The 13285-nt window shown below is 36.7% G+C and overlaps 1 protein-coding gene across 2 annotated transcripts in view; it reads right to left on the bottom strand.

Moving 5' to 3' along the window:
* Positions 1-13285, bottom strand: part of LOC113235628 (arf-GAP with coiled-coil, ANK repeat and PH domain-containing protein 2) — a 44678-nt gene that overhangs the window by 29922 nt on the left and 1471 nt on the right. For both annotated transcript variants that reach the window (XM_026471410.1, XM_026471409.1), the window contains exons 3-5: positions 13075-13248; positions 7798-7882; positions 7274-7417 (exon numbers count right to left, since the gene is read on the bottom strand). In XM_026471410.1, coding sequence (XP_026327195.1) covers positions 7274-7417; positions 7798-7882; positions 13075-13248 — 403 coding nt within the window. The remainder of the gene's footprint in view (positions 1-7273; positions 7418-7797; positions 7883-13074; positions 13249-13285) is intronic.

Raw genomic sequence — 13285 nt, forward strand, 5'->3', positions numbered from 1 at the left:
CTAATCAAAGTTATGGTGCATGCAAGTGTCCATCGGTACGGAAATTGATGCCAATGTAAAAAGTCAAACAATTAGTTTGAAGCGATTTCTGCCAGTCAACCTTCGGATGGGAGTAATTACATAACAGATACTAAAAAGACGGTAGAAATTAGGATTTTGTAACCGAAAATAAACATAAAGATAGTGTCGCGACAAAAGCTAGTTTCGATGAAATCGGGTAAGTTTCTGAACAGAATCAATGACGTCAATGTGGGCAGCCACATCATATAATGGTGAATTTAAAAAATTGACGGTGACAGGAGAAGCCGGAATTTTGAGCGCGCACGTGCCTGGCGGGAGAGCGGAAGTTTATTAAAGGTGAAAAAAGTGATGAACTCGGAGAAGCGACATCGAACATAAGAATCATGTAAGTCCAATCAACATTATTAAGAGATGTAGGATGAGAGAGGAAAAGTTAGAACGTATAGAAAGAAGCTCCGGCAGTTCCAATCGAGCAATCGGAGGTGAGTGTAGAACTAGAACTCGTATCAGAACAGAACTGAACCTCACTCATTCTGAGGGAATGACTGGAGACTAAGAAACGATATGGTGGTACGGGCAAGCTGTAAGGGGTGGTTATGGAGGCTTGTAAGGGGAAAAATCCCCATTAGAATAAGGATGTGTAAGAATAGAAGTACTAATAGAATAGAATCTGTCAATCTTCATCTAACAGTATATATATTAAGAATTAGTTGTCGTTATATCTGAATATTCCCAGGCGTGAAACTCAGTTATTTATCTCGATAATAGAAATACCCTGATGTAACGTCAGATATAAAATAAATAAATAAATACGTACATATTATATAATAATAAGTGTATTATAATTACATCCACATTTATATAAAATTAAATTTAATAACAAAACAATTTTAAAACATAGTAATAATTTATGTTTTAAAATTATGTTTAATTCATTATGTTTTAGTATTCCAAACGAAGTAGTAAATTAAGGGTCTTCAAATATATCACAGGAAGGCGAAGGCCGAAATCGAGTCGGTGTAATTGACGCTGGTATTATTACTACTTGAAGACCCCACACCACATCAAGAGCAAAAAACTTAGAATCATCTACTTGTCTCGTCCACTCGATTGTTCGACTTCCAAGATTCCGTATTTCAAATTCAGAGCGCGTTATGCATGATATTTGTACACAACCATATCTTCCGCAAGACTACACTCCTGTGTGCCGGATTGGAGAATGAAGAAACTTAATATCTTATATCCTATGATCGCCATTACTTTACACCGGGTAAATCGTCATCATAATGTGAACCACGTTTTGAGTTACAAAATAATAGTAAGTTTGGCTTACATTATTTCGATCCACACCTATTAAGGATGATGATACAACGTTTTACATAATAATAATGTGCGGGTGAACTTAAGTATGTATATGCGCGCGTCTTCAGCTATAATAACTTAAATTTGTATTGAATTGATATTAAATTTATTTTATATAATTACTCCACTAGTTTGTTATAATTATGAATGCAAAGATCGAACACTCAGAAAAAATTCCTTCGATCCGGTCGGATTCGAACCGACTTCTTCTAGCAAACCGTGCCAGACGCTATGCCAGCTAAGCTTAGTATAATTGTTTATCTTCAAATATAGCCCTGCCAGGCTAATGGCTAATAATAATTTGACCTATCGCTTCTCAAGCAGAGAGAGGCTGTGGGTTCGGTCGAATCTATGAGTTTCTCGGAATTCACATGCGAAATTTAATTTGAAATTTACCATAAGCTTTTTCAAATTCTAATGTAAGTGTGCATTTGACCTCCATCTCACCTGATGGAAAGTGACGATGAGGTCGACGATGGAGCATGCACACCTAGATAATGCCTATTCACTCTCGCCTTGAAAAGGTCCAAGTTATAACGTTCAGGGAACAAGTCTGCAGGCAGGGAATTCCACTCCATAGCCGTTCGCCATATAAATGTGGAAGCGTAATGCTTCGTGCGAATTTTGGAATATCCACAACATAGGGGTAGAAGCCATGCCTACGCCTAGTCCCCCAATGATGGAAAGGCGAAGGCGGAATTAAATCGTGTAATTCCATCGCACACTCTCCGTCATATATCCTGTAAAATCCCGATAAGCAGGACCTTTACGGCGGTGTTCAAGGCTCTGCAGCTTCGACTCTACTAATTCCAAGTCACCTATAAGGCTCTTGACACGCTTGTCAAATGAATTCAAGGTGGCCAGTTGATATGTAGCAGAGCCTACATACACGACCGGACTTGTGCTTGATACAGCTGAAGCAACTGTCCCGGTGTGAAGTAACGCCTCACCCTGGAAAGGATGCCAAGCTTCCTAGCTGCATTTTTGGCCATGGATTCAATATATCTGCCGACGTTCAGATTGCACGACAGGTCCATTCCAAGTAGTTGGAGATGGTCGGCTATTGGCATGGATATATCACGAAAAGTCGGAGTCAGCTCAAAGGGACTCCGTTTGGTAGAGACTAGACACGCATGGGTTTTGGTAGCGTTAAATTTGACAAGATTGGCATCGCCCCAATCGGACACTGCCTTGAGCGTCAAATCTAAACGGCTAACCATGGACTCTCGACAAGACTGGATTTCCTCTCCTCTGACCTTTGCATTGGTCAAGTACCTATCTTCAACTGTGCTGTCATCAGCATACGCAAAGGTATTTGGAATTACCATATCATTGATATGCAGCAGAAAGAGAGTTGCAGACAGTACGGAACCCTGAGGAACTCGGCATCTATCGCCATATGTTCGGAAGATTAGTCTTCTAAGACCACTCGAATGGAACGTTCACTCAAGAAATCCGAGATCCAATTGCAAGGGTTAATGGGAAGCCCATAACATGGAAGCTTGCTTAAAAGGCTTGCGTGCCAGACCCTGTTAAAGCTTTAGAAATGTCCAAAGACACTGCAAGTGCTTCGCCTTGCTTTTCTATAGCCTCACATACACTACGGCATACACAAGAAGATCCCCGGTAGATCGCCCTCGTCGGAATCCATACTGGCGATCACTGAGGAGGTCATTGTCTTCAAGGTATGACAGGAGACGGTTGTTGAGTACACGTTCCATAGTCTTGCAGAGTATGGAAGTGACTGAGATAGGTAGCCTTTCGGTGAAGAAAAACATTGTGATGAAACCTGCACGTCGAAGAAGGTTCACAAGCCTCGGAAAACGTATGAAGTCCCCAACCCGCATTGGGACAATGTGACTATGGCCTGAACGCTTAGCCTAGTGCCTAGCAGTGGGACGTATAAACGGGTTGATGATCTTCAAAAGGAGACCCTAATTCGTAGGTTGAGCAAATCTAATTGATAACCTAGAGGCGCTGATTAGGCCGAGTGACTAATTACGTCGTTACGATTGAGAGAATGTTATTAAGACTACTTAAATTCTGTGTCATGTGCATAGTTGTATGCAATATATGAATGTGAAAAGAGTGAAGTAGGTACAGTACGTATAAATGTGGACAGTACAACTGTTTTCGTGTTTTGGCTGTCGTCGGATTTTAATCAGTTGCCCTTTGCGCTTGGTGCATACAGGAAGCACTCAATCGACTTGAAAGTATATATATACACAGAGTAGCTTACTTAATTTGAGGAAATGTTTTTGAGGGTCCGATTCACGGGATTATTTGGAAAATACTAACAACTTTGTCGGACAATATTACCAGTACCTTAAACAATAATTTCTGTTTCAAGACTTTTTACAAAACAAAATAAATTTACCAAAAACAAACTTGTAAGTTTTTTATAATTATTACTACAAAAACCGAACACTCAGAAAAAATTCCTTCGATCCGGCCGGATTTGAACTAACGTCTTCTAGCATACCGTGCCAGACGCTATACCTACTAAGCCACGGAACGAACCAGCGGGCCTCATGAATTTTCCTGTGTGTTTGTTATCGAAGCTAAATATTCTAAGTTTTTGTTGTACTATCTGACAATTTTGAGATCTGTATTTTTAGCAACGCCCCCGTATACTGTCATTAAAATAATTTTTGTGTTGGGTTGCTTTCTTTTGCTACCGCACGCAGTTATCGCCGTATAAAGTGATCTATTTAAATATTTTTATTTTTGAATGAAAGTAAAATGTAATGTATTTATATTAAAAGTCATGGAACAAAACTTATAGTTTATGATCAATCAATCAAGGTCTTAAAGAATATATTTGTGTCAGTACGTATTGCCAATTTTACCGCATACAATTTACATAATGTAATTAATTTAACAGTATGTACTAAGTTCTAATTACCAAATGTCAAATCTTAATTTAATTTCAATTCTCAATTACATAAATGATGATAGCAATATTGCAGGACTATTATAGTCCTGTGAGGTTGTATGAATTTTACAAATAACCCTGTGTATTGAATTTAGTTATAAATGTAGACTACTACAAATACTGTATGTTAATATTTACTATGTAGAAACAAGCTGTATTTTTTTTACTTATTTATAATTTATTTCAGACTGAGGGAAAGCTGCTAAAGTCAAAGGCACTACACTAGTTAATTTCAGAGTCCTAAAACGTGTTTCTGAAGTTAGTGGTGTCGTAGGAAATTTAACGAAAATGAAGACCACTTTATTTAGTAGATATTTTTGATAACTTGCTTGGTATATTATTATTTATTACAAAGATGGAACAAAAAGAAACATTCCTTCAATCCGGCTGGACCTTGCGAATTTCTCTATCTGCTTGTTGCATGGAGATCTTTGTTTGTGATTTTAACGACATTTTTTCCGTAGCGCCATCCTTGTGAGAAGTCTACGAAACTTCGATCTATCTACTAATAATTATGTTAAACCTGCTTGGTTTCAATGGGAACATCCTGGCCGCTGTATGGTAGATGCGACAGTTATTCAAATAACTGTCAAAGTATTATTTGTCTGTGTCAGTCTGTGCTTCCAAAATTATAATAAATTACAACATACTAAGTAAAGTATTTTTTAAGTATTGTGATTTGATTGTGATGTAAATGTTTTTTTATTATATTTATTTATTTAATTTCACAAAAATAATTTAAGGCCATGATTGTAAAACATATTACTTGGTATATTGTTCAGGAGTACTTTTTTATATATTAACTATGTTTCATAGTGCATTGGGCACACGCATACTATGTTAAAATTATTTATTGAACATTTTACCTAATACATAGCGCTCAAATACCCAGTGCAAATAAGCGGCTAACTTAATTTTACAACTTATAGTAAATATTTTATTTGATTTTCGTTCGTTGACAGACAATCCAAGGAAGTTTTACTTTTTTAAATTTATAGCAATTTATAGCAAGCAAGCTTGTAAGTAATATAATAATAATAAGTTACCCCTTCACCCCTAAGGTCAGTGAGGATGACGGACGATTTTTTGTAGTGACAAGGTAATGGTCTGGTCGTAAACAGTATATTTATTTCGACACAGGATAACGAATTTTACGCCCCGGTGTTTAGGAACACTTTTTATAATCTATTGTACAGTGAATATTTTCAACGTAATCACGTATTTTAGCATTCACCTTACATAACTATTTAACGATAACTTACAACTATTTCTAGATTAGTGCTAGCTGACATTACGAGAGTTTGGGTTGTAGTTCCCAAATGGGCCTAATACAGATTGGGAACTTCACAGTCATTGCTTTGCAGAAATGTGCAGGTTTACTCACGACGTTTTCCTTCGACGAAAAACTCACGGTAAATTTTAAATTAAATCTCGCACATCATAAATTTCGAAACTCAGAGTTGCAAGCCCGGACTCGAACCCACGGCCTTTTGCTTGAGCGGCGATAGATCCAACCATTAGACTACCACGGCTTAAAAAGTTTTTTACTTAGAATTTAGGATTTCATACAACACAGATACTCTATATTGTACACTAGATAAAAAAATGTTGCCCCCTTTTTTTAATTTTTTAACTCAATCCTGTCCGATCGAGGTTTTCAGTCTTTGACTTTTGTTTTATCTAACTTATTCTTCTAGCAATATATTTAATGTATTGCATTTATATTAAACTAGCTGGTGCCCGCGACTTCGTCTGTAAGTAAGTACTTCGAATAGCCTAACCAAACTTTCATCCCATATTTCACCCCTTCTAACATTTATTTTTATGAAAAATTGTAGTCTATGTGTAAAAATGTTAGACACACGTCTTCTACATGTATCTCTGTACCAAAATTCATCAATAGTAGTTCAGTGGTTTAGATGTGAATTTGTAACAGACAGAGTTAATTTCGCATTTCTAATATTAGTTTGGTTTATATTGTATATGTGCAATATGAGATAAAGAAATTTCTATTATATTCTATTTTCAAATCAAAAACCTCAAGGGGTTTGTGATTAGTTATCAATTCAAATTCGTGCAGTTTGTGTAATGTTCCTAAATGATAACGTTAAATGTTCTATGGCCCACCCACCCAAAGACCCAAAGCTAATGCCTCTTTTCAGTCTAGCATAAAACAGTCCTATATCTTTCTACATAAGTTTTGTTTATAGTGCCCCTCCCTATCAACCTTTTGGTTATGCGGGAAGGGCACTATGACCTGTACAAGCGAACTTGCACAGGGGTCCCTGTGTCATCTAAGTCAGGTCCTAACCCCGGATCAGCACGTTTGCACGCACTTCATCCGGTTCTCTGTAAGGCTAGTGCCTTAGGTGAGTCGCCCCGAGTGCACGTACAAGTACCCTCCCTATTTTCCAGATAGGTATCGGAGCTGTAGGCACGCTCACTTCCCGTCGCCGAATGAACGGCGTCTCTCCAGTTCCCAAATTCCTATGCGGCCAGAAGGACCGGAAGACGTCTAGCTCATCCTCTACTAGCTCTTCGGGCTAGTGCTGGAGATGCCAAGTGGTAGTGTCCTGCGACAATGTTCGGACATAGCCACCGACTTAAAGGGCAACTCACGCGTCTCCTCGCCTCAGGCCCTCAACTAGACCGCTACTAAGATGCGCTAGCTCCAGCGCGGGACGAACGCCCCGGTCTCCATCTACCGGGGCAGACGATCGTGCTCGTCCCTGCAGCTAACCACAAACTCCGGCGAGTCCATACCCAAGTCCGGGTCCGCCAGAGACGCCCGTGAAGACGTATCATTGGCGGAGGGCTTGGCCCGGACGCCCACCGTACCCTGGTCTTGCCGTCGAGCCCGTAGTCTCTCCGGAAAACCCTATCTCTCGGGTCGGTAAATAGGGACTACTAAAACTAAAAAATATTAGTATAAAACAGTAAAATATTTACACTTACAGTGGCAAGAATTTCATGTCGTTTGCGGGCCTGTAGCATCGTAATCTTCTGTACATGATCGAGCGCCGTGTGCCGGAAGCATGACCTCGTTGCAAGCAACAGATTTACTATTTCCTCCGCATCTTGCGGTTTATGACGAGACACCTGTTACAAATTATTTACCTTTAAACACTGGCCAGTGCATTGACCTCAGTGTAAAACTCATTGATGACGTAGTTAAGTAAATTAGACAGAAAAAATAAATGAAGATGGCTTCCTCAAATGAGCAGCAGATATCATACTTATACAAGTTCTTATAATGTCAAGGCTAAATTAGTATTTTTTGTAAACAACATCGCCGTAATAGATGTACATCGTTTTGCACATATGTAACGTGTATTCCTATTAATTCAATTAAAGTGCGTGGTAAAGCCTCGTGTTAGAAGGCAATGTACGCAAAAATTCCCTAAACGTAACAAAGCACGTGATTTATTCCTTCTACTCAGTGTTCGTTTAGTCGAAATTGTTACTTATGCAGAAGTTACCTGTGAATTTCTGTTTAGAGCTATATCCAGATCATTTGAGATTTTCTCGAAGTGATGTTTGCTTTCCTTAACACCTTTAATGTCTCTGTAAGAAATAATAACAAATTAATTGTGAGTTTAAAAAAGTTAGAGCGGTTACACACGGCGATTTTCAGCAGCGAGTCTCCAGCGATTCCGTCGGTAATCGCCGACACAATCGCGATGCACATACGATGCACGTTTTTAGTTATTCAACATAAGCGAAGGCATCGATGCAACCACCTATAAATTGCTAGTGCCGCGATGCAACCGCGCGTTACATAAACACGCGTTTGTATTTCTGCTAAAAGTAGCCGTGTGTAACCGCTCTTAAATGGAAATATACTATTTCTGTATTTGAATACGGTTCTATTTCGTGCCTAATGATCATAAATTTCCGTAACAAGAGTTAGAAGAGTACCAGACATGAAAGTAAAAGGTTTGTTTGTGGGTAACTTTATCGATTCGCAAGTTATTCCATCCTATCACTGAAGAATGCTTAGATATGTATAGGCAATTACGCAGCATATTGTATTGTCTTTTGTCTTGGTCTTGATTGTCTCTGCAATTTATATTTGTGTGTAACAAAGAGTGTTAGTATTCTATTCCATAAACCAACGTTTCTTAAAATATAATTAACATATTCAATTGCAATAAACTACTTTAATTGGTAGTCTTTTTAACAAGGTGTCTGTAATATATTCGCTTGATCTTAAGAGGTCCTTAGGTTACTACCCCAGGGACAAACAAATTAAGAATTTAACCACTGTGCTAAGTATCCTTCATCTTCTTCACCTTAGTGTGGCGCTTTTCTATGAAGGTTCGCGACCATAATGGCAATCCCTATTTTTGAAGCTGCCGCACGAAAGGGGCAAGTGTGCTAAGGTTGAACCAGCCTCTCAGATTCTTCAACCAGAAGGTTTTCATTACGCCTCGACTACGTTTTCCTTGGATTTTCCCAAGTTTGTTTTATGAGTGCTTGTACAGGGTCAAGAGCACGTCAAATTTGACACTTGACTTAAATCCAACTCTATGCCGCTTACGATAAGAACGCGGTCCAAAGTACAAAGTGTCAAGCTTGATGTGCTTTTGACTGTACTAAAGCAACTAAAATTCCAGGCAAGCAAATTTAAAACATTTCGGACGCAGATACGATATTATCGATATCGTTTTGTGGATGACCACTCCACCTTCCGTGGGCGCTGTAATCTAACTACATGACATAAACATTGTTTTGCTGCCGATCACTTGAATTAAATAATGTTCTTTGTTTTTCTTTTTATATTTACATGTTTTTCCCTATTCTCTCGTAAATTAATTAGTCTACTTGTGATTATGGAATATTATTATCAGTGGATATAATGTAAGATTTTTGGCAATCTACACCAGTGAGGAATCTCTAGTTAAAATGCCGTAACTTACTTAGGAATATTCAGTATTTCTGTAGAAGAATTATATATATTACATAGACTTCACGCCGCAAAGACTACAGCATTCCAATTGCCACGATCCTGACATACGACAATTTTCAATATGATGATAAATGTGTGTCCTATGTCACGTTGGTTTCATTTGTGAGATCTAAACATACTTAACTGCCTAATGGCAGAAATTACTGCTTAATGGCAGGAAAGGGAGTGTGGCAGTACCTACTTCCCTGGGCAAACTCTTTCACAAGGAGCTCTACTGCTACTGAATGACACTTATGACAATATAATCTTTAAGTTAATATATAATTTCTATTTATTTAATATTACTTACAAAGGTTGATAAGTACGTGTAACAATGCCACCAAAATTCATTTTACAAAGTATTTTTTTCTGAAGCGATTATGAGCACTAAAGCATTTAACCAGCAGAATTAATTATAATTTCTTAAAACAATATGGCTTCAGGTTAAACATGAACATGGATGGCACTATGTTTAGACGTCATAAACACGTCTGTACGTACTCGGTACATTGTGACTCATATTGTTGACCTAACTTGTAAACAGATTACACTCTCTAGATAAAACAACCAATATAACCTTTTGTTTGTCCTGTCACACGACTATGCTTCTGTTAAATCAGAATATATCATTTTTTTGTTTTTTTATGTTACCGAGAGACGGGACGAACAAGTCGTGCGCCTGGTGGAAAGCGACACGCCTGTCCATAGCAGTTGCTGTGCCGTTCAGAGTTTTAAATCACAAAGATCAGAGAGGGAATGCCACTGCACCCGTCACTTCGAGACATAAGTTGGCAAGTCCCATGTGCCTATAATTTCTGCATCACCCTTAAACTTCAAAACCGAAAAGCATTAATGCTCACATTATTGCTACACGCAGTTTGTTTGGTTGTTGGTATTTTATTGGACTGGAACCTACGTAAGTGCCATCGAGGGTGGTGAAATTTGCGGTAGAAATAAATCCCCACCAAGCAGCATTGATGTGTTCCGATTGTGCCACATCCGGCAATACTATTGCGATGATAAGGATACTTTCTTTGTATTGCAAATGTCCAATGTTACCATTATTTATCAGGTGAACCATCTGACTGAATGTCGAAAAGAAAACCAAACTTATATTATCATGCAGCACTGAAATTAAGTTACTTATAAAGTTATTAGTTAGTTAATAATCTCAGTCACAGGCAAGCTATTACTTATTTCGTCGGGGATAGTGCAAAGGCGCGAGGCATTGGCAAAAGGCGCGTATCTTCACGAGATCAAATTTTACAGGAGAGGGTTTAAACGTTATTACTTTGTTATTTCAATGGCTACGACCTTCATTTTTGCACAGTAAGCACTAATTTAAGTTACTTACGGACTGATAATAGATTCCAGTAAATAAGGCTAATTTGGTTGCACGACGTCTACGCGGATTTGGTTTGACCACTAACTTACCGAAGTGGCAACTTCATAACGTATGCTAGTTACGCGTAATTGCACTATCCCCGACAATTTGTTAAATTCGATTTATAGTTTACATTCATGAAGTTGCGTAAATATTATTTTAAGAGTTTGAGAGTAGGTAGTAGATAGGAACAAGCGAAATCATTGAATATATTCAAAAATATGGTAAAAATACACTACCTTAATTTAGTGTGACTTGGACTGCTTAGGTATTGTTATGTTTTGAAATTACGTTTTAGATATTTCATATTTATAGGTATAAGAATATATAGTAGTTTACGATATTCATATATATGTATTGGTTTCATTACTTATTTATAAATATATGTTTATTTGCATTTATTTATCAATTTTTATCTGTTGATTAGTAATTCCTCATACACCGCCGTCTTTTTCCTGTGAATTATATAATTACTTCCATACAAAGGTTGTCTGGCAGAAATCGCTTAAAGCGATAAGACCGCCCATTGTACCACCGCTTATTTTTTAATTTAATTGTATTGTATTTGTTTCCTTTTTTGGTGTACAATAAAGAATTTTTGTATTGTATTGTATTGTAGGCAAAAAACATGTTCCAATAATTTAATCTATCAGAAATTTATTTAGTTTATTATACTGGCTATCAGTAATACTTTTTATAACAAATTATATATAGATATATAAATTATAAATATATAAAGACTTGTAATCTTGACATCATTATCATTATTTATTGCAATAAATTAATTTGTGTTAATACCACAAATTTGGGACCAACATCCTGCTTTCGTTATTTGGCATTGTAATTATTAGTACTTTTAATTGACTTCTCAAAAGGTTCTCATTTAGACTAATTTTTTTTGTGTGTTGCTACATGATTACTCCGGGCTCCGATTTCAGAACCAATTTTGATAATTCTTTTTTTGAAGAAAATATAACTATATATAAGATATAAAAGAAAATATATGAAGAATAAATATACCTCTACAGTAGCAAATAAGGGATTTATTGAATTTAACCCACTTTCCATTAACCAATTTCAGTAGATGTAATTTCAATGAATTAAAATGAAAAACCCTCGACAGTGTACAGCATATCAAGAATAACCCTCCATAAAGGTATAAAAACTTCCCATAATAGCACATGGACAATCCTGATGGTTTGTAGACAGGTTCGAGAAGCACTCCCAATGCTCAACACCAGTTTATCTCGAAAATTTCTCCAACACTAAAGGCAAGAGCTTCGCACTCTAACTGCCGCCCTGACGGGCCATGGTTCATATAATAAACAATTTTTCAATGTAGGTATCTTAGACAGTACTCCCTCGTGTCGGGGGACTTTCATATGCGGTAACGAACACAGTGAAAGCGGACAAGTAAACTTTTGAGCTTAGTTTTTTATAAAAAAGTTATAAGGTGAAACATCCATTATTATTGTGGCTATTAGCTAGTATTATAATGTTACAAGTATATTTTCCATTGTTACAAATATTTTATATAATTATATAAAACAACAAAACAAAAGAATTATTATATAATATCTTTATATTAATATTTTAAAAGTGGGAAATGAAACTATTTTTCCGGATTTAATCCGCGTATATTTGTATTTTCAAACAAACCGACGTTTTGGGCCCTTTACAGGTCCTATGGTCACGGTTGACTTGGATTTAAATCCGGAAAAATAGTTTCATTTCCTATGTGTAACAATCGCGAAAACCTAAGAACTCAATATTTTAAAAGTAGTCAACAGCTATTGCAGTTTCAAAACAGCCGATACTGTAGTTTAGTTAATTTGTAGATTTGCTGTGCCATAGCCAGCTTATGGTCAGCAAAGTGATAAATATTAAGCTTAAAAAATTACTTAGTAAAAATAAAAATATATAAATGCTTTGTGATATTAACAGTATTTCAAAACTAAACATTATGCTTATTGTATGCTAACACAAAAGGTGAGAGATATAACAATGAGGAATAATTAATGACGTGGATGTGTATTTAATGGGGGATCAAAGATGTAACATTTATAGACTTTTGAGCACGTGCAAAATGTATAGCATTCTCATGTTGTTTATTCAGTTAATGGTTTCAAACCTTTCACTGACAAGTCAATAGTAGATACTATTTTAAATGTATGCAATTAGTGTTAAATTTTGCATGCGCTAATATTCCTACAACAGTTACCTCATTCAGTCAGTATCAAATTATAATCTTTGTTTATGAAGGCTGGTAATCATTATTTTAATATTTACCCTATATTATTATTATGGCTGAGTAAAAGCAATTGTTATGTAAGGCTATTTACTTATAGCCCATTTATTGCAAATAATAAGATTAGGAAAGAAGATTGAGTTTTACAAAATTATGTCAACATTGAAAAAACTTACACTTTAATAAAAGCTGTGAGATTCTTCAAGACAGTCCTAGAAGCCTGGTCCAGTAGAATGGAATGGTACTTATTCATCTCCTGCAGTGCATGAATCATGCGGTTTAAGGCTGCCATCACAGTGGGGTCCTCGGAGAAACTGCCAGTTAAGTCCCAGAGGGCATTTGCAAAAGTGCTACAAAATTTTTAACACTTTAGTGGAACATGAAAGA

The sequence above is a fragment of the Hyposmocoma kahamanoa genome, unplaced genomic scaffold, assembly GCF_003589595.1.
Source record: "Hyposmocoma kahamanoa isolate Upper Pololo Valley unplaced genomic scaffold, ASM358959v1 88, whole genome shotgun sequence".
Classification (NCBI taxonomy): Eukaryota; Metazoa; Arthropoda; class Insecta; order Lepidoptera; family Cosmopterigidae; genus Hyposmocoma; species Hyposmocoma kahamanoa.